Below are 21,721 nucleotides of genomic sequence, written 5' to 3' on the forward strand. Positions count from 1 at the left end.
TTCAAGTCCTTTCAGCGATGTGGATATAACATTCCTGCATTATGGTAGGAATATAATCTCATTTGTCATGCTATATATATATCGTTTCATAAGGCCCATCGTTATTGATTATGATGCGAGCAATTTGTTTCATTATATTTTTTATTTAGAGGAGGAATGATATTTGATGTGTTTTCAATCTTTTTCTTGTTCATAATCATGCTAAAAAAGAAAAAAAAAATTGAAAAGCAACCTTAATTTGCAAGGTGTTCAAATGAAATTACAAAAATTTGTTTTGGCTTACGAACCGTTTTGATTCGGGATATTTTTCTTTTGATTCGATTAATCAGTTCAAATCAAATCAATTTTAATTTAAATTTTTTTATCTAGTTAATTAATATAAATTAATTAATTAAATCGATCCAAAAACTTAATTTTACAAATGACATAAGCTCAATTTTATATATCTTATCATGTTAATCTAATTGGATTAAGATTCTGATTTGGTTCAATTGAATCGATTCTTTTAGTATATATATATATAGATTATTTAAAATTATAAAGTGATTAATAGATTTTGAATCGATTTAATGTGATTCAAATCAAATAAAAAAATGATTTAATTTGAATACCCGTATCAATTTTTTCCTTCAATTCAAACATCTCGTGCTTCCCCCACTAACTCTCCATCTGAACCGTTCATTATCACCATTCATCCCACTCGTTCCTCCGCTACCACACCTCGTCTCGACCGTCCATTTCAGATAACCTTTCCATCCCGAGACGACGGATGGAAGAGATGCAAAAATCCTAAGAATTGGAGAGGATCCCATCTACCTGTTAGGATCTCACCTAACGCCACCTGGACTGGACCTCACATCAATCATTTTGCTACCTCAGCGCATCAGAAACCGTCCATTCCATTTCATCAAGCGTCAAAGTCCCACCCAACACATCAGTAATGGACGGTGAGATGTGAGGGCGGGGGAGATGGACGGTGTGTAGAGTTCTCCTACGGATGCGGGTTGTAGAGGATCCGAATCCAACCCCTTGCAACCACGGTGCACGTACCTTGCGCCCGTCACCTGTAGCGCATTCCGTACAGATGCCATCTACATATTCCTCCTTCCGAGAGATGCTTCGGCGCGGCGTCGAGTTAAATGACAGTATTACCTCTGTCTTTTGCACACTGCCCCTCCTAACTGTCTAATTTATTTGTGATTTCTTAAGTGGGAAAGGGCATTTTGGTATAGTTAACTAGCAATTTATAGCCTCGGAACGACGACCTGGCGGAAACGGGAAGAAGAGAGGGGAGGAGAGAGAGAGAGAGAGTGAGAGAGAGTAAACCCCGATGCCCCAGTCTCTTCATTCTCTCTATCTTCTCGCGATACGGGCCTTAGGTTTTGTCTGCTCCCTTGATCGTCGGAGGCAGTTTTGGACTCCGATGGCTGCTGCGGCGGCGGCGACGGCGGCGGCGGTAACGGTGCTGCTCTGCCTGGTGCTCTGCATGAGGGAAGGGGAGGTGGAGGAGGTGGAGGAGGGCGTGGCGGACGGCGCAAGCGACGGGATCGTCCTTGAGCGCCACGGGAGTGGGCGGAGGTGGAGAAAGCGGCGGCAGAGTCCGACCGAGCCGCCGGTGACGTGGATGGGAAAGCTGGTCCTGGTAGCGGGTACGATCCGCTTCACCTTCTCGGAGACGTTGGGCAGGTGGCCTCTCGTCGATCTGCTTTTCGGGATCAGGCATCACATGCGGCGGCAGGTCAGTGATGATGTGCTGCTGATGGGAAGGATTTGTTCCCTTTCCATGGCTTATCTTCGCGTTGCATCTCTTCTCTTCGTCAAAGTTGCTCTCTTTTTCTCATTTTTCTTTGTGAAGTGGCTTTCTAGAGCTTCTAATTCTTTACTATTATATGAACTGAAGTAGAATCCTAAAACCTCGCGTTTCCAAACCTTATAAAAAAGGTATATTTTTGTTTCATTCGGGTAGGCTACATCTGCTTTTTAGATTGTCTTTTCCAAGAGATGAAAGCTTTAAAGGGAAATCTTCCAGCGATCATTATAATGTCTCGATCGGATGCGACGTTTTTGTTGCATCAGCTGTTCTATCAAAAATGGACATTGGTAAGAATTTTGCTATGAACATGACAGAAAGTCTTGAATCGAGATCCTCTGTTCATCCTCTTGTGTTCTGAAAGCATATTGAGCTGATTCCTGTGTTCTTTCTATAGACATCACCCAATATCCCCTTATTCATCCTATAACTTCTTTTTCCGATGAAGTGGAGCTTCAGGTTCAAGAATTTTGTCAGTTAATTGTGTAGACCTTTATCTTGTTCTTAATCTTGCTTCGCATTTATATATCATACTTAAAAGCTTCATTCTATTTCTTACGAGTTCTTCAAGATTAGTGGCCAAATTAATAGAGAAAATAAAAATTTTGAGGTCATTTTTAGTAATTGTGCTTAAATGATTACTTTAGAAGAACTGGCATTCAACAATCTTCTGGGATTCATGGATGATTCATATCTAATCTGAGGTGTAGAGCATCAGTTGCTTACTTAACTGGTTCTTTGGTCTTCTTTATTTAGGGAATAAGTAAATTATATTGGCTTAGACCAAGTCTGCATTTGGTTCTGCACGGGGACTGTTTTGTTTCAGAATAAGTATCAGTGCATACGAATGAGTAATCATGCCATGTGTTATTTCAGGGCAATCGTGAGGTTGCAAGCGTGTATGCTGGCAGCAACTGCATAGAACTGAAGGGCTGTGAAATTATGGTTGATTTGATTCATATGCTAAGGTTGTTGAATCTTTGCTTCTTGTTCTCAAAGAAACCATATGCAGTTCTTTTGGAGTCTACCGGGTACACTGAAGAAGATGTTCTTCTTAAAGAGCCCAAGGCTGGGGTGAGTAAGTATCAAAATACTTTAGATTATTTTATCATAATCAATACGTCCATTTTCGAGACTCATTCCTCAATTGTTTATTGATTCTGTGCAGCTTCTGAAGCCTGCCTTCACAATTTTGCGTGACAGAAATTCCAAGTCATTTCTTCTTGTGATCCGTGGGGCTCTAAGTATTAAGGATAAGCTGACAGCTGCAACTGGAGAATTGGTCCCTTTCCACCATCTAGTTTCACATGAAGGCAGCATCAGCAATTTGACCACAGGATATGCACACTGTGGGATGGTTGCTGCAGCTCATTGGATTGCAAACTGTGCAACTCCTTGCCTCCTGAAAGCAGTGACTGAATATCCAGACTACAATATCAAGGTAAATATATCTAGTCCTTCAACCATAATGTTCTGTTCTGTTAGTTTTTGTAAACCCAGAAAAACTCTCACAGGTTGAAGAAATTATGCATGTTATATAATTTTCAATGTTTATCATTCTCTATAGATGAATGACAAAGTTAAAATTTTACCTGAATTTAAAAGATTAAGTACCTTTTTGTATTGTGCTTGCCATGGTTTGTAACGATACGATGAATTCTTGTGCAATTTCAGGTATTAGAAGTGACTTTTGAATTTAATAGGGGGTGTGGGGTTATAAAAGTGCTTTGTTTTAGATGCTAAAAAACTTGCAAGCAATTATTTGGTGGACTTGCTGCCCTACTATCTTGCATCATCCGTTCCTGATGTACACTTAACATGCATCCATCCCAAGCTGCCGAAACTCATCTTTCTGAGAGTTGAGTTCTGCAGTGATTGAACTTGTCTGCAGTATTGAAATAGTGCTGCATTAACCTTGTCCTGGTGCTCACTGCACCTCAGCAGCTGTTCTGCTCAAGCTCATGATCTAATCCTTGAATCAGGATGGCAGCATATAGAAATTCTAGCAGGGCAATCAACAACTAGAGTTATTTTGAGGTGAATATGAATCTACAGAAGGCAAGAAAGTTAAACTGGTTATCATGGAGCTTAAGGGTATGCTTTCATGCATTGGATTCATCTCCAACTGCTGTAAGCCACTGAGGCACAACCCAATCATCCAGTTTGAAGGATATCCATGGAATTTTTTCTCAGCAACTTGACAATCCAGTGAAAATGGTAACCCTGTGCAACAGGTTCTACTGACAAGTTATACAAGTGATAATTAATGAACAGATGCATGATCAAGTATATAGGTCAAAGTGGTTTTTTGAGAATCAAACCCCTTATAACTTGACTTTGTTAGAAACACATTGTCATGGGGCCAAGGAGCACTGGAAAATCTATCTTCACTGCTATGGTTGTTTTGCTTAGCCTCTTTTTTTGTCTCACAAGTCATTGATTCCCTTAGTGTACCTTATGCTTGCAGCTGTCTGTGCAGGATTAAATTCCATGATTTGTTTGTTTGTTTTTTTTGTTCAAGGAGACAGCAATGAAATGTCTGGTGATATCTAGATATAGGATGCTCTTTGGTAGTTGAGTATGTTTTTGTTGAGAATTTTTCAGTGTTTTCTTTTTCTAATATGAATTGACAAAATCATTGAACTCTTGACCTTTTGAATTGAAAGTATTCCATTTATCATTTCCCAATTATTTATCATTTTAGATTGTTTTCTTTACTTAAAGGTATATATCTGGTACAAATACGAATTTAAAAGTTTATTATTTATCCCTAGATCATTGGGCATTCAATGGGTGCTGCAATTGCTGCAATTCTGTCGTATATTCTTCGGGAACATGAAGAATTTTTGTCAAGCACATGCGTTGCATTTGGTCCAGGCATGTATCTTTGTATTAGCTATTGCATATCTTAATTTAGTCATAGTTTATATGTAGATATTTGTATTTAAAGGGTGATCTTAGGAGATGAGATAAGGTTGCTCCTTTGTGACTTGGGTTAGCAAGGTTCGAGTCATTCAAACATCTTGTTATATGGGAAAGATTGTATGCATTGACCCTCCCTAGAAGGAGGCCATTTACCTGGTGCTTCTTTACATGAATATGTCACTGGTGTGATAATTAATGGTTGCTTATACTTTATATGTTTCCTAACTTCTTGTTTTTTTTCTTTTTGATGATTTCCGGAGCTGTTTAAGTTTCGTAGAATATATTAGTGTCTTTAAGGTGTTCGGTCTATTATTTCTGCAGGTGATCATGCTTATGTTTCTTTAATAAGAAAATAGGAAAATCTGTATCACAATATATATGTGTATGTGTATACATGAACATATTATGAAAAATGCATTTTCTTGACTTCCAAGAGATTTGGTGTTCCTTAGCTGCTTGCATGACATGGGAGTTGGCGGAGTCGGGCAAACATTTTGTTACTACTATTGTCAATGCAACTGACCTGGTACCAACATTTTCAGCTGTTTCTGTTGACAATCTTCGTTCCGAGGTAACTTCTTGCTTTGCCTATGCTTGTTTCAGGATACTGACTTTAAATTTCTTATACAATGTAGCTTAATCATTTTGTTCATCTCCCTAAAAAAATGCACTGTATGAGATTATTTGTTCAGTTATTAAGGAGCATCCATAAACATATAGGTATCTGTTGTTATTTTGTATGTGAGCATGTATCTGCACATACATATCCATATTGTTGAGTTTTGACAATTTTTTTTTATAAAATGCCAGATGTTTCAAACAAGAATTCTGATCAGCCATATGTCAAATCCTAACTCTTATCATGTGCAAATCTGTCCAAAAATGAAAAAACCTGTAGCATTTGATATTTAGTTTTTCTTGTGTTTTTGTGTAATGCCTGGCAGTCTATTTTCTATTTAATCTCTACATAATCAAGCGTAACTAGATCATCTTCACCATGCCTTTCTAATTAGTATCATACTTACCCCCCTTTGTGAAACTTATGTTTTGTTTTTTTTCCATTCCCTTGCTGGAGGCCTCCTCTAGTGGTAGATATGTCCAAGCTGTGATATATGAATATTAGTGTCAATTTATATGATCTTTGAGTAATCTATGTTTTCTATAGGTTATATTTCTTTATTATAATTTGGGCATTCTCTCTCCTCACTACTTGCACTATGTTATTCGGTGAAGGTGGATAAACAAATCATTAAAAAGATTGTTAAGGTTCTCTTTCTTCATCATGCAGATCAAGACATCTTCGTGGTTAACAAATCAAATTCAGCACACAAGAATTTTAAAAGGACTATATCACTTTATGACCACTTTAAGATCTTGTGTACCATCGATATCTGCCACAAGAACAAGGGTCACAACTACTGGCAAGTTTCTACGGCCAGCATCAGAAAGCACTGAGGTAGCATCTGAGTTATTGGACTTGCATTGGATTAGTTTGTTTTGTGCTCATAATTATAGTTCTTTGCAAACTTCTAGCTCCTCATTTCTCCTGCATCTCTACAAACAAGATCTATGAACCTATTGGAAATGTAGTGTGTCCTAGGAAGATTCATCTATCTCATCAAACCATTTGTGCCAAATATCTTCTTTACTTTTGTCTCATCTCAATTGTTTTGGACAATTTTTTGGAGAATTTGCTATTTTTAGGTTTGAAATACAGATTCAACTACACTGTCATAGTTGTGCTTTAAACGAGCTAACACTGTTTGTCATTGTTATATGCAAACTAAAAAATTTTCTGATGTTAGAAAATAAACACACAGAAAAATTACAAGAACTAGAAAGGTGTTGTTTTTTGGGCAGTTAATAACCCCAAGGTAGTTAAAATTAGCTTCTAATTACTGCCACTCTCAGATTAGAAATGTATGGTGAAGCAAATGGTGCATTTTGCAGCCTAAATGTATGCTTGACTTGCAACTTGGTTTATCTTTAAACTAATTTGACATTTGTAATGCTTTGTTTGATGGTTGTTCCTGTCTATTCCAGATCTAAAAGAATGCATATCTTATCAAGTTAGGAACTTAAAATATCTGTGTTGTTAAAGGAGAATAATTGAACAACTATTTGTGTCAAAAAATGAAGCAATACCCTCACTGTTCATTCATGTGTTGCATAAGAAGCAAATAGAGAATGAAACACATGAAGATTTCTCTTTCTGTTTGTCTTCTTGACTATGATGTTTAGCTTAGTTTTCCAGTTGCCTATTCTTTCTTATATCTTTTACTTAATGATATTGTTCCCCATCTTTGTTGTGATGATATTTAAGTGCTTGCTAATTCTTTCCACTCAATTAGCTTTTCCCATATTTGTTGCAATGATATTTAAGTGGTTGCTGATTCCTTCCGCTCAATTAGTTTGTCCTCAGTTATTGTTTCATTTTCCTGGCACCCCAGGTTGTGATCAGACATGCACAGCATGTTGCACATGCAGTAGTTACATGCCGCTCATCTGTCTCATGCTGGTCTGACATGACCCTAAATCGGCAAGCTTTCGGTACTCGTACAGGCCCTGATGAGGAGGAAGCACCTGACTCGCTGGGTACACATACAAGACCTGTAAATTGTCTGCAAGCCTCAGGCTGTGAAGAAATACTTGAAGACCAGAAACTTTTGCAGGTTAATCACGTTTGCAAAGCTGCAACAGTAGAAGAAATGACTGATGGTGAATTCTGGCTTGAGATAGAAAAGAAACTTCACCATCATCATGAAGACATGCAGGGCCTAGAAAAAGAGAAAGAAGAGAGTACATTGCTAATAGAAGCAATGGAGAAAGAACTGGCCACAACACCAAATGCACAGAAAGAGTATCAGTTGTATCCTCCTGGTAAACTTATGCACATGGTCGCTGTGCCTGCATTGGATCATTCTGATACTGTCAACGATGCTCTGAACAACAGAAGCATTGGCATCTATGAAACCCCAAGGGAGCTGTATGGGAAGATTCGCCTATCGCAGACTATGATCGATGATCATTATATGCCGTGGTATAAAAGGATGATGGAGTTATTAATAGACAAATTTAAAAGGGATAACGATTACTATACAGCTGCAATATAGTGGTTGTTGGTGGGTGCACTGGGGGAGATTTTTTTTTCTTTTTCTCGATTGATTCATGATTGGTGCACACTGGTCCTGTGTGCAACTGTAGATTGCTCAAAAAGAGAAAAAAAAAAAAAATCACATTCTGTATTGTATCATATCCTGTATTTTACATTTACAAGCAGTTTCTGCACATATGTTTGATAGTAGTTCCAGTTCAACATTCATCAACCTTGAGAAAAGCTTCTTGACTCATTTGAGAGAACTTGGTTTTGGGAAGGTGGTATGCAAGTTGCTCACCTCATTGTTTACATTTTCTCTGTATTTGTTCACCTGAAAACAATTATTGAGGTACATCTCAAAGTTCCTGCTTTTGTAGTTGTCATGGAATCAGGAGGTTCTGCAAAAAACACAGTAAAGGAGTTAGAAAATTGTAGACTTTTGAAGTTCATGTTTATAATCTTTTTCCCTAAACATATTTCCATTGCAAAACTCTTAGTTTTGCTAATTGTCAGGATGAGAAAAATGGACAACAATATCAAGAAGATGAACTAATACCCATTGTCATTTCACATAAAAATCCACAATAGGTCATTGGTGCAGACAAAGTTTGAATTGTTGGGATCACCTAGTGATTTATATGTTTGTTATGAAATCTAGACTTCTAGTTAACAATTCCAGTTTCAATTTCAGAAACAAAAAATATTGCAATTTACAAAGCTTTATGGGGACTAGAAAGGAAAGAGTCAACAATGTTTATGCCAATTAGAAGACTAACAAAAACAAGAATATGAAGAGAAACTGTAAAAAATTTCCTATTAATGTTGTTGGATAATAATAATAATAATCACCATCATCATCATCATCATAATAATATCAATGCTATTATTGTTTTCTGCTTTTATGACCTTTCTCATTCATCATTATATGTAATATGGGATTTCCTTGAGTTGAATGATGTGTGTGATGGCTCATAAACCTGAGACCAATTTTTTGTTAAGCTGATATATGAAAGCAATTAGCAAGCAAATTTCTAAAATGTCCAACACAAAGAAAATCCAGTAAAATATGGCTGTAATCAGACCAGAGATGCCATTAACCAATATCTGACTTCCAATTCTACTTGGTGTTCAACCTTCAGAGTAGTTTGTCCATCTACATTTTGAGATGCTGATGGATGGAAGAGACTCTATCCTGTTTTGATTACTGTTTTTCTGGGCTGCTGCAGCTGCTGCTCAACCTGCAGAGCAAAGTTTACTGTACCATTCAATATGATGATGTATATCAATCCTACATAAGATCGGTATGAATAGTACATCAATAATTTTTATGTATCATATATCGACACATTCGGTATAATTCGATATGTATTGTAATGAGAAATGATTAGTGCATCGATATAAATCGATAAGATGAACCATAGAATTTTTATAAATATTATTTGGTAAATGCATTTCCTACCATTCTATTTCATTCGATAAGAAATGAAATGCAGGAACAACAATTACCAAAAAACTACTTCATCAGCTGCAGACTTGTTTTATTTGACACGATGAACCGCAAATTGTGTTTCTACAACAATCAACTTGAATTGGCATAACACTATGTTTTTTCTCTTTGTTAATGTTATTGTTTGATGTGGGTGGCAGATTTGGGAATGGGAGGGTTGCCAATCTTGATTTGATTCAGCTCTGGGCTGCTCCAAGAATTCTGATTTTGTATGGAAATTAGTGTGATGTTGATGTAGTTTCTCCGATGCTTAAGTTAGACGCGGGAGATAAATTTAAGAAAAAAAAGTATTCAATCTTAATCCCAATAATCATATTTTGTTTGGAGTTTGATACGATATTGATGTAGTTTGTTCGATGCTCAAGTCGAACTTTCGAGATAGATTTAAGGGATAAAGAAAGTATCAAATCTCAACATACACATACTATTAGAGAAATATTTACTCTATTAAAGAAATATTTAATCAAAACTATTTACTATTAGAGAAATATTTACTATTAGAGAAAGTATCAAATCTCAACATACACATACTATTAGAGAAATATTTAATCAAAACTATTTACTATTAGAGAAATATTTCTCATAATAAAAAAATATTTTTTTACTAGACAGTATTGAGACAGAGCCAAATGAAAGAAAGCACTGTAATAGTTGAAAACTAAAAAAATAAATAAAAAGATTTGATAGAAAAACCTTTGAGGGGGTAATACTGAAAGTATACAACTAGTTTAAAATTAGGGGTATTATTTGATAGAAAAACCTTTAAAATTAGGGGTATTATTTGAGAAAAAAATAAAAAGAGGATATCTATCTTTTCAAAAATATTTAAAATATAAATATTTTCTAGAAAAATTACATGTTTTCCAATATTATGTTCATAAAAAATAGAGTAATGTTAACTAATACTGAAAGTATACAACTAGTTTTGTTGGAGCACAACAACCTTTTAATTACCTTATTTCCAAATCTCTATGACAAAGCTTGTCCAACCCTAAGTTGAAAGCACTTCATATTGAGATTATAATCCAAACGCTACAGTAGTACTCTATATACTTAATATTTTTATCATTATTACCATATTTATTCATTTTTCTTTTAATCTAAAATTTATATTTTTAGAACCTACTAATTTGGTTTTTATCGTACCGGGGGAGGGGGAGGAGGAAGAGATGAATTTGGCTCCAATTGATTTATTGGTCTAAATCAATACAATCAAATTTTATGAGAATAAAACTGATATTTATGAAAAAAAAAAAAAGTATATTCTTGGATAAGAACAATTATCCTCTCAAATGATTATGAGATAATTTATTTAGTAAATAATCTATATTTTAATCATTTACTTTTAATTTTACCTCTCAAACTGTGAGGGTTTTCTAATCCTTTTCCGGTTTTTATAATTGTTTACCACTCACAAAAATATAAGATAATTTACCAAAAAAAAACTCATAGCATTGGGCTTTTACTACATGAGGCTTGTATATTTTGTTTTTAATCAAAAGATGTCTTTTTAAAAAAAATAATAATAATGCCGTTGAATTGGGCTATTTCAAGCCATATATCTATGAGCGTATAGTATGAGTGATTTGGATCAGATCTAGTCGAGTCTAATTATAATGGATCCAGTTGGACTTTGTTGAATTTGTGAGTAAGTATAACCTAAATGTACTTCAAGTGTAATTGAGATATTTTCATCAAACTAAATAAAATTTCTACGTAAATACTAGTATATCATTCTAAAATATTTAGTATTATTTTTATTGTTTAATTATTTTAAGGTGAATAAATTTTCAAAAAGGATATTTTTGGGTTCAATTGGTGATTGAATTAACACATCGAATTTTCATCAAATTATCCAAATTTCTTCAAAACTACTAAGGTGAGATGATAATATATTTAGAATATTTTTAAATAAATTTACAGTGATTAATTTTTTAAATAGGATATTTATGGGTTAAATATATGATTGAGTGTAACTCTTTAAAATTTCACTAAATATATTCAAACTTCTCTTGAACTACCGAAGCAAGATGCTAATATATTATTATTATTATAATTATATATATATATATATATATATATTTATTAAGATTAACTTTTGAAATAAGATATATTTTTGTTTATATATATATATATATATATATATATATATATATATATATATATATATATATATATATATATATATATATATATATATATATATATATATATATATATATATATATATATGATTGAGTGTAATACTTTGAATTTTTATCAAACCTATCTGAACTTCTCTTGAACTATGAAGGTGAGATACTAATATGCTTAGTATCATTTTTTTTGTATAAATTTATGATGATTATTTTTTGAAATAAAATATTTTTGATTTAAATGTATGATCGAGTGTAACTTTTTGAATTTTCACCTAACCTATCAAAGTTTCTTTGAACGGCGGTAAGATATTAATATGTCATTATGTTAATATATTATTATTAATTTTCTTATTTTTGTATGAATTTAAGATGATTATTTTTTAAAATAGAGTATTTTTGTGTTGAATATGATGGACTGAACTAGACCAAATTTATTGAACTAGACAAGTTCAATATAACTCTTAAGCATTAAAATTTTCACCATTAGGGCCTAGATTATCTTTCTATTTTCTTTATATCACACCGCTGCTCCTATTATGCTAGTGCAACAACAATAACAACAATGAACGTAATTTTTGGTGGTGGCTAGCGACATTGTCATCTCCATCCATCATGAGCCCTAGCCATCGAGTTAGGGTTCCTGCCAATAAAGCATTGGACGTCGATGGTGGCTTGTCCCTGTCATGGTCATCCCTACTAATGGGGTAGGAGGTGGACAAAAGTACATTGACCTTTTTTATTATTCGTCGTCGTCTTAGTCGTCGATTGAGTATTAAGCTTCATGCAACCTCGATGATCAGTGATTCATTACTATATCATCATATAGTTTTTTTGTAGCATAGTTGAATTATTATATAACTTATCATAGTATTCGTAAAACATTTATAGTGTTGTTAAAGCCTCAACATCATCCTTCAGTGTTGTTGAAGCATCAGATCTTAATAGTGTCGCTAAAGCATCCATTGTATTGGCCTATCGTTGAGGGCAATACTAAATTACATCTTTGTAGTTTAGTATTATTAATTTTAAACATCATTTAATTATATATAATGTATTACTGGGCTAATCCTCTTTTGAATGAAATATTTAGTTTTCTAGATAAGACGGACAATTTCATGAAACAACACTTTTGTCAATACTAGAATTGGAAGTAATTTTGGGAAGTAGTGATTTGATACCAGACCAAGTTGAAGGATTAACTTCAACTTTGTTTTGGCAAGAGTTAAATGAGCAAATTGAAGGATCTTTTGCACAATCTTAAACTTACAACTTTGGTTTGAATGAGGCATTTATAATGGATGACAATAAAAATATTTATGAGATATTAGAAGAAGAGTGAACTGAGTAAAGAGTAATAGAAGAAATCGAAGAAGTTGTAATTCATAATACATTTGATGTCCAAGATATTATTAGTGAGCTCATCGATTTTAATTTAGATATGTATGAAAATCTCTTTAAGGATAGGGTTATAGAAGAAAATGACTTCAACCTTAGTGTTTTAGCTCAGTATCCACGTGAAGATGATGTTGGGGTTCTTTTTAACATATCAAATATGGATCAAATAATTGTTTTATAGAATCAAAACCGAATAGATCCAAAATAATGGATTAAGAATATTTCCATAAAACTTATTTAACCCACTATAATATGCATGAAATCCTACAATAATTGATAAACATATTAACACGGAAGCGTACCTGATGAATCCATTAGAGTATTTTCTGAATTGATCGGTGATTTGGTCTTCCAATTGCAGAGTACCTTTTGAACTTTAGATTTCTCCTTGACGGGTGAAGAGAAACTTCATTTTTTTTATACTGCAACCGGGGACCATAACCTTATTTATAGTCATAACTGATGAATCTACAATTATGAATGTATTCATAATTGATGAATCTGTAATTATGCCTCAAGAGTTTCATACTCCTAACTTATCTCGTCATTAAGTTAGAAGTATGACTGATGGTATCTACACAATTAATTTTCATAACAATTATGTCCCTTAGCCAAATAACTTTACTTTAATTGGATCACTTTAATTTTGACTAATCAAAATAATGGCTTAACACATTTAATTATACATGTGTGACTCTTTAAAATTCTAACAATCTCCCACTGAGTCACATATGTATCCTTATAAATGTGATATTCTTTATGAGCTCAAAACTATTGTCATTATTAAATAGGACATACAAAACAATCTCGTCCATTGACTATATTAATATAGGACCAAAGCGGTCTTCGCTATATCAATCATAGCTAAACCTATCAATGATCACTAATATTAATATAATCAAATGACATAGATCAATTATGAAATGTGTAGCATGAAAATTACATGAATGTGATCGGTACATGTCAATTTTCAACTGGTCCAACTTTATCTTTATGAGATCATTAATAACTTTAATAGCCATAATGTACAAAGTATAATAAACTGAAGCTTTATTTTTTATCAGAAAATATCTGTACAAATACAGAATCTGGCATAGAACATATAACAAACATATGACAGACTCCCACTAAACTGAAGTTTCCTCAAATTCGGATATACCCATATGAGCAGTATGCTCATGAAAAAACCTTGAGTGGTACATCTTTTGTGAGAGGATCTGTCAACATAAAGTTTGTTTTTAAGTGTTCTATAGAAATTTATTTACTTTGTACTCTTTCTTTCACAATCATATTTGGTATCTCGCAATTCCACATTCATGGATTCATGATAGGAAGCTATAGTATCAAGCAAATATAGATTGTCATAAGTCATAAGTGAACTAGTTTTAATCACATTTGAGTTTAAAGACAAAGTAAACTGATTGTTTCCAAATGAACAAGAATAACCAAATTTATTCAAATAAGAAACATAAATTATGTTTCGTCTAAACGACGGTATAATAAAAGTATCTTTCAAATTCAAATAATGTCCAGTACACAATAACAATCTAAATGTGCCTATAGCTTCCACATCTACCGATTTTTCGTCCCCCACATAAATGCATCTCTCAGCATTATTGGGCCTTCGGTAGCTCAGGTAACCCTGCTTTGAAACACTAATGTTAGTAGTTGTGCCGGAGTCTAACCACCAAGTGTTTCTAACTACTGAAGTTAAATTGGCTTCAGAACAAACCAAAGTAAGGAACGTACCTTTTTTATCACGCCAAGCGTGATATTTGGCATAGTCCTTCTTCAAATGCCCAGATTTTTTACAGAAGAAACAAGTATCATCCTTATTTTGTTTCTTCTGTACTGGACCCTTATCAGCCTCATTCTTTCCAGGTTTATATTTTCTTTTCTTGCCCTTATCCTTAAAGGTGTTGACCAAGTTTGCACTTTAATCTTTCTTCTTCTTACACACAATATGAAATGAGCTCATTAAGAGACCATTTGTTCCTTTGGCAGTTATAACTGACCTTAAACTGATTGAATTGTACAGGGAGAGATATCAGAACCAAATGGACAAGTAAGTCCTCTGATAGGTTAAGCTTTAATGCTTTAAGCTTAGAAGCAAGATTAGACATTTCCATGATGTATTCCCTTATATTTCCTTTGCCGTTGTATCTCATGGTAAACAATCTTTGAAGTAGAGTGCTTGTTTCTGCCTTATCATTTTTAAGAAAACGTTTTTCTATTTCGGTAAGAAGATCTTTGGCCTTGGTAATCCCTTCGGACACCGCACCCCTAAAGGCTTCTGGAATGCCTCGCTTAATGATCATGAGACTCATGCGATTAGACCTGTCCCACTTCTCATATAGTCTCTTATCATAATGAGTACTATTTTCTGTAAGAGAAGCAGGTTGGTCTTCTCTTAGTGCAAGGTCTAGATCCATGCAACCCAAAACGATCAGAATATTTTCTTTCCAATCTTTAAAGTTGGTTCCGTTTAGAACTGGTACAGAACTGAGGTTAGCAGATATTGTTGCAAGAGAACCTAAATAAGAGAATAATAGATAACCAGAAATTATGCTCATATTTATTGCCATAAACTTAAGTAAATTCAAATAATGATTTAACCCATCTCAAGATACTAAGTGCAACATTAATATCTTGTCTTTGGACTTCAATATTAATTGCTAGTGGTAGTCTTGTTGTAATGATCAAATACTGATAATAAGGCATGTCAAATGAAAAACCCATCTTTGGATTGATTTATCATTTATATGTATAACTTTATAATTATCACGTATTTACCATTACAAGTATGTATAAAATCCTGTCAGTCATTAACCTTCCTTTGGGCCGGATAATTACCGTATGGATGTAAATACACACTACATTTAATATTTTCATGAGAAATGTTATATATGAGAGGTCACTTTGGCGACTTCATATATTAAATTACTCAATCTAATATTAAACAATCACTAATTGAATTTAAACCATATTAGTCAAATTGGCTTGATCTTAATTTGTTGACTAAAATATTTAAAGCATGTAAATTATTCAATTTATGTCAACAAACAATTTTATAGAACCAATACTATGTTTAATCCAACATAATATTGCAACAATATCTAATTAATTAAATTCATATTAATTAGATAAAATCCAAAAACAATATTATTAAACCAACATAATATTGCAACAATATTATTAAACCAACATAATATTGCAACAATATCTAATTAATTAAATTCATATTAATTAGATAAAATCCAAAAATAATATTATTAAACCAACATAATATTGCAACAATATCTAATTAATTAAATTCATATTAATTAGATAAAATCCAAAAACAATATTATTAAACCAACATAATATTGCAACAATATCTAATTAATTAAATTCATATTAATTAGGTAAAATCCAAAAAGAATTTGGAAAATTTATGCCTTGTAGTGCAAAAATGAATTTTTTTTTTTTGCATATTGATGAATAGGAAAAGACACGAAGCGGAAAAGATAATCCAAAATTAAATTGATATCATGTCAGAAAAAGGCATTGAATTGAATGTGAAGCATGCTGTAGCATGATTACATAAAACCATAATCTTTTCCGAACCAAATCACTTCAAAATAGCATGATTACATAAAATTATCATCTTTTCCAACGATAATAGAACCAAATCACTTCAAAATATTGATGAAAATATCATTAAAATATATGAGAAAATAAGCTTAAATGTTCATCAATCATTGTATGATGGCTCTAATACCACTTGTTGGGGTTCTTTTTAACATATCAAATATGGATCAAACAATTGTTTTATAGAATCAAAATCGAATAGATCCAAAATAATGGATTAAGAATATTTCCATAAAACTTATTTAACCCACTATAATATGTATGAAATCCTACAATAATTGATAAACATATTAACACGGAAGTGTACCTGATGAATCCATTAGAGTATTTTCTGAATTGATCGGTGATTTGGTCTTCCAATTGCAGAGTACCTTTTGAACTTTAGATTTCTCCTTGACGGGTGAAGAGAAACTTCATTTTTTTGATACTGCAACCGGGGACCATAACCTTATTTATAGTCATAACTGATGAATCTACAATTATGAATGTATTCATAATTGATGAATCTGCAATTATGCCTCAAGAGTTTCATATTCCTAACTTATCTCGTCATTAAGTTAGAAGTATGACTGATGGTATCTACACAATTAATTTTCATAACAATTATATCCCATAGCCAAATAACTTTACTTTAATTGAATCACTTTAATTTTGACTAATCAAAATAATGGCTTAACATATTTAATTATACATGTGTGACTCTTTAAAATTCTAATAGATGAACTTATCATCCATGACTTATATATTGGATAAGTAAAAATTTGCTACTGTTCATATTACATTATGAAAGATAAAATTTGGTTATGATATTTGACACTTGAGTCCTTCATTTTTGTAAGTATTTAAAGATATTTCAAATTTTAAAAGAACTTTGCAAGAATTTATCATAAGGAGGAATTTTGAAATAAAAATTCAAGTTTGTAGAAGTTATAAGCTTAGAGCATGATGTAAGGTTGAGCATTGTGGATGGATGATATTTGCTCTATATATGTTGAATTACAAGGTTCATCAACAAGCACCAATGCAATATGCTAAGAGGAAATTGAGTTCATCCATCTAGCACTAGCAAATCTATAACTAAAGAAATCAATGCACAAGTTCTTGCAAATAAACATTATACTCTAAAGATGGTCATTACAAATATGAAAAAAAGATTTAGAGTGGTAGTTTCTTGAAGAAAAATATATCTAGCATGTCAAATTGCATTGAATAAAGTTTGTGGAGACTTTGATAGATCTTATGGTGAGTTAATGCCTTTCTTAAAAGAATTAAAAGTTTATGACTATGAAACAATTATTACTTTAATAAGTATGGAGGAATGATGCTTTGGTCAGGTTTTTTGGACATTCCCATGTTTGCATTGTTTTATTTAATACATTCATCCAGTTATTAGTATAGATGCAGCATATTTATTTAAAAACTATCCTGGTGTATTAATGATGGTGAGTATTGTTGGTAGATCTAATAAGCTATTTCTTATTATATTTAGAGTATTAGAGATTGAGGAGAGAGAATAGTGAGAATGATTTCTATTTAAGTTGGAGTGTACACTATAATTCTTTAAGTATTGTTAGTGATAAAAATCTAGGAATTCTTGTAGTAGTGAAAAAAATATTTTTAGAGGCACATCATAGTTACTGCATAGTCTATCTTTCCAAGAATTTAGTAAGTGGCATATATGATAGGGAGACATGTGATATGGAAACAACTAGACTTTTCTAGAATGCCATGAGAGCACCTACTAAGTTCAAGTTCAATAAATATAGGTGAAAACTTATGAAAAAACATATCAAAAGTTACCATTGATTTTAGAAATAGATATAGAGAAGTAGACCATTGTATTTTTTTTAAGAACAATGTCCATTCCAATAACATATATGATCAAAATGACATGAAGGAAAGTTGTCTAATGGTTTTATTTGCATTGTCAAATTGTTAATGCTATGGACAGTACATTGACACCTCTAATAGAGGAAGAAATATCAAAGTCAAATGATAAGATGAGTTTCTATGTTGTTCACCCTCACTTGCTAACACTTTTTAAGTCCAAACATCTATTGAGATAGTCATAGCAGACATGGAAAAAAAGAACTATTCATTTTGGCATTTTGATATATTTGACATTTCATGCTTTCATGCAATAGCTGCTATTGGGTTTTTGATTTCCAATCCATGTACTATGATGAGAATTACTTTTTGGCAAAATACTTGGAGAAGACTCACAATGATATCATCTTCCTAACCTAACAAGGAACAAGCAGATTTAGATTAAAAAAGCCTTACGATAAGATTATCTTACCTCCCAAGAGGATAAAATAATTAGACAAAAAACATGGATAGAATCAAGACGTAATGACAAAATCCCTAGAAAGTAATCGAAGTATTAACAATTAGATCATAATTGATGATCATATAAATTTTCAATCAGTTGTATAAGTCAATGTTTGAAAATGTAGGACAATATGGTTCAAATTTTTTATATAACCGATTTTTTGTTATTTTTTATTATCTACATTGGCTATAGAAGATGATTTTTATGTATAGTATATCTATACAAATATACCTATATAATTTTTCGATAAGTGACTCACAACATTATGAGACATTATAAACTTGTGATAATTTTGATTATGAAGTTACCATTTTACAATTGATTTTATAATTTTTATTGTAGAAAATTTTTTTGATGATATTTATAGAGTATTTTTTGTTTACTTATCGTGAGCCAAATTCCAATAACCATCACGTACCTCTTCTTCATCATTGCCATCTTCTAAAAAATCTAGAAGATACAAAACATTACTCAACATAATCAAATTAATTATATTACAAATATAATTATATTCAGATCACCTTTGTAAATTTATCTCTTTCTGTCTCTTGTAAGGCTAAAGGATCAATAACATTGTCCAAAGAGGTCTCCAAAACATGGACTTTCATCCGTTTACCTCTACTCTCCCAAAATCCTCTAAGTTATTTTCTCTTCCTAAAGATATATGGCCATATTTTAAGGTTTGATAAATCTTAAGCTTATATGGCCTATAGCGTGATGATGATTGAGCCCTTGATTGATCATTCGGAATGATAGGTAAGTACAAAAGAGTTCGAAGGATCATCATGGTAATTCTCGAGGCCTGCAATCATAAGATGCCCATGATCTTCAAGGATTTTATAATTTTTTTAATTTCATCTTCTAAGTTTTGATATTTGGTATTTTTTTCTCTAGATCACACATGTGTGTCTTACAAAGTAATTAATATATTAAATAAAATAATATATTTTAAATCTGTAAGAGGCAAAATACTAAACTACTATACCTCTCAGTAAGAGTCACAGTGAGCATTTGAGATATATGTATAATAAGTGTGTATAAATTTATAAAGCATGTTCATATCTCTAACTGAATGATTATTTATAAATAAATATTTATTATGTCCTTAGTTATTAACTATAACCTTAAACTGATAATATTTTAGTTATTCATGCTCACTTGACCCATATTCAAAGGTGAGGATGATCTGGATAATGAAATGTCATAAACAAATTGACATGCCTATATAACCAAATCTAAAAAAAATTAATGAATATTAACAATCAAAATTAATAGCCAATGTTCTTGATGTTACCTTCAATTTTACCTTCTATATACTAGCATCAATAGTTGAAATCTTAAGAGCGATATTAGAATGAATAACCATCATCCAATTCTATTTAGTCAACAAATCCAAATTATCGACATAAGATAATAATGCAGGAGTGATGTATAGTTAGTTTGACAAAACAAAATATAAACAAATATATACAAAATATATAATTGACAAAAGTCGACAACGTCAACATCAACATCATTAAAAACTAACCTAAATATTAGAATTTTTATATTTTGTCTATTAGAAAGTTATTTTTTTAAAGAATATCTCAAAACAGTAACTCAAAGCTATAGCTTCAACATTTATGAGTTTCTCGTGGTTAGAAACCCACAAAATTAGAGCAACATCACTAGGGCTAAACTCGACTAAGACACTAACAAATATAAAAGTGAACATTTAGGTCCAATAATCTAAAATATTATATAAAGTGGATCGACAAGTAGAAATACTAAGAATATCGGCTAAAAAAAAAAGTGTCCTAAGAACATGATGATGATAGACCTTAGGGGAATGAAAATTAGGTTAGCTCAACTCTTAATACTAGATTCATAAATAAAATATCTAAAATAATCAATGTAACAATGATCATTCATACGGATTATGAATGAGGTTTAGTGGTAACTAAGGAAGGATATGATGGTGAAGGAGGGGGTGAAACAGGAGAGAGTGATGTAGTAGAGGGTGAAGAAGGAATAAGTGTTTAAAGCTTCTTTGACTATTTTAAACCTGAAAATAAAATTTAATTAGTTGCATATAACTTAATAATGATTACTTGCATTAATAATTTTTTCTATCTTTTTTTCACCGAGTCGAAGGAATCTATGTAATGATGTCATTCTCTATATACCTCTAAAATTATTGATCATAAATAGAGGACATTATATCTAAAGTTTATGAATTAAAAAAACAGATAAATTCAAACATACATATGTCACAAAACATATTAGAGAGTTCAACACCCTTATATTCCACTCAAGTAATATGTCTAACTAAATGAACTAAAATCAAGTGAGAATAACTCAAGTACAATGACGGTTTTACCCTAGTATAAATAAAAAAATATTTTCAAAACTATCCTAATTTCTTAGAAACTATTATAACATTATCTTAACATGTTTAGTGTCACTATATATATTTTTTAATTCTTAAGTCATTAATTGATGAAATAGGGGATTCATACATTGAATATGTGATATAGTATATCTTGAGTATAACCTGAGTGTAACTTGAGTATAAATATTTCTAAGTATCTTCAAATCTACTTAAACTACTCCATTAATTAGAGGATCCTATATTAAATATGTGATCCAGTGTGACCTTAGTGTAACTTATATAACTCAATTATAAATATCTCTGATATCCATAAATTTATTCAAACTTCTCATAAATGATAATAATATCTTTCTAATAGTATTGTATTAGTTTTTCTATTTTTTTATTTTTTAGGTCATTAATTGGTGAAATATAAATTTTTCATATTAAATCTATGATCCAATGCGACTTAAATATAACTCAAGTTTAAATATCTTCAGTTATCCTCAAACCTATTCAAACTTATCTAAAACTATA

General features: G+C 32.0%; 1 protein-coding gene across 3 annotated transcripts; it reads left to right on the forward strand.

Annotated features, from left to right (window-relative positions):
• Positions 1 to 1,255: 1,255 nt before the first annotated feature.
• Positions 1,256 to 8,027, forward strand: LOC103969881 (uncharacterized). 3 transcript variants are annotated; one of them, XM_065138608.1, is made up of 8 exons: positions 1,256 to 1,738; positions 2,687 to 2,884; positions 2,979 to 3,251; positions 4,585 to 4,687; positions 5,188 to 5,306; positions 6,024 to 6,191; positions 7,298 to 7,330; positions 7,408 to 8,027. In XM_065138608.1, exons 1-8 carry the CDS (start codon positions 1,331 to 1,333, stop codon positions 7,846 to 7,848), a joined length of 1,743 nt encoding a protein of 580 aa, XP_064994680.1. In that variant the 5' UTR covers positions 1,256 to 1,330; the 3' UTR covers positions 7,849 to 8,027. The 3 variants fall into 3 exon arrangements, with proteins under 3 accessions (XP_064994680.1, XP_009381797.2, XP_064994681.1); XM_065138609.1 differs by having other exon boundaries at positions 1,262 to 1,738; positions 7,186 to 7,330; positions 7,408 to 7,531; XM_009383522.2 differs by having other exon boundaries at positions 1,261 to 1,738; positions 7,186 to 8,027.
• Positions 8,028 to 21,721: the final 13,694 nt, after the last annotated feature.

The sequence above is a fragment of the Musa acuminata genome, chromosome BXJ3-2 (assembly GCF_036884655.1).
Source record: "Musa acuminata AAA Group cultivar baxijiao chromosome BXJ3-2, Cavendish_Baxijiao_AAA, whole genome shotgun sequence".
Classification (NCBI taxonomy): domain Eukaryota; kingdom Viridiplantae; phylum Streptophyta; class Magnoliopsida; order Zingiberales; family Musaceae; genus Musa; species Musa acuminata.

Bases quoted from the DNA above. Each gene is read 5' to 3' on its own strand.
- LOC103969881 (XM_009383522.2), top strand. From the start codon at position 1,331: ATGCCCCAGTCTCTTCATTCTCTCTATCTTCTCGCGATACGGGCCTTA. The intron at 1,739-2,686 runs GTCAGTGATGAT...GTGTTATTTCAG, and splicing joins GGCATCACATGCGGCGGCAG to GGCAATCGTGAGGTTGCAAG. The intron at 6,192-7,185 runs GTAGCATCTGAG...CTGGCACCCCAG, and splicing joins CAGCATCAGAAAGCACTGAG to GTTGTGATCAGACATGCACA.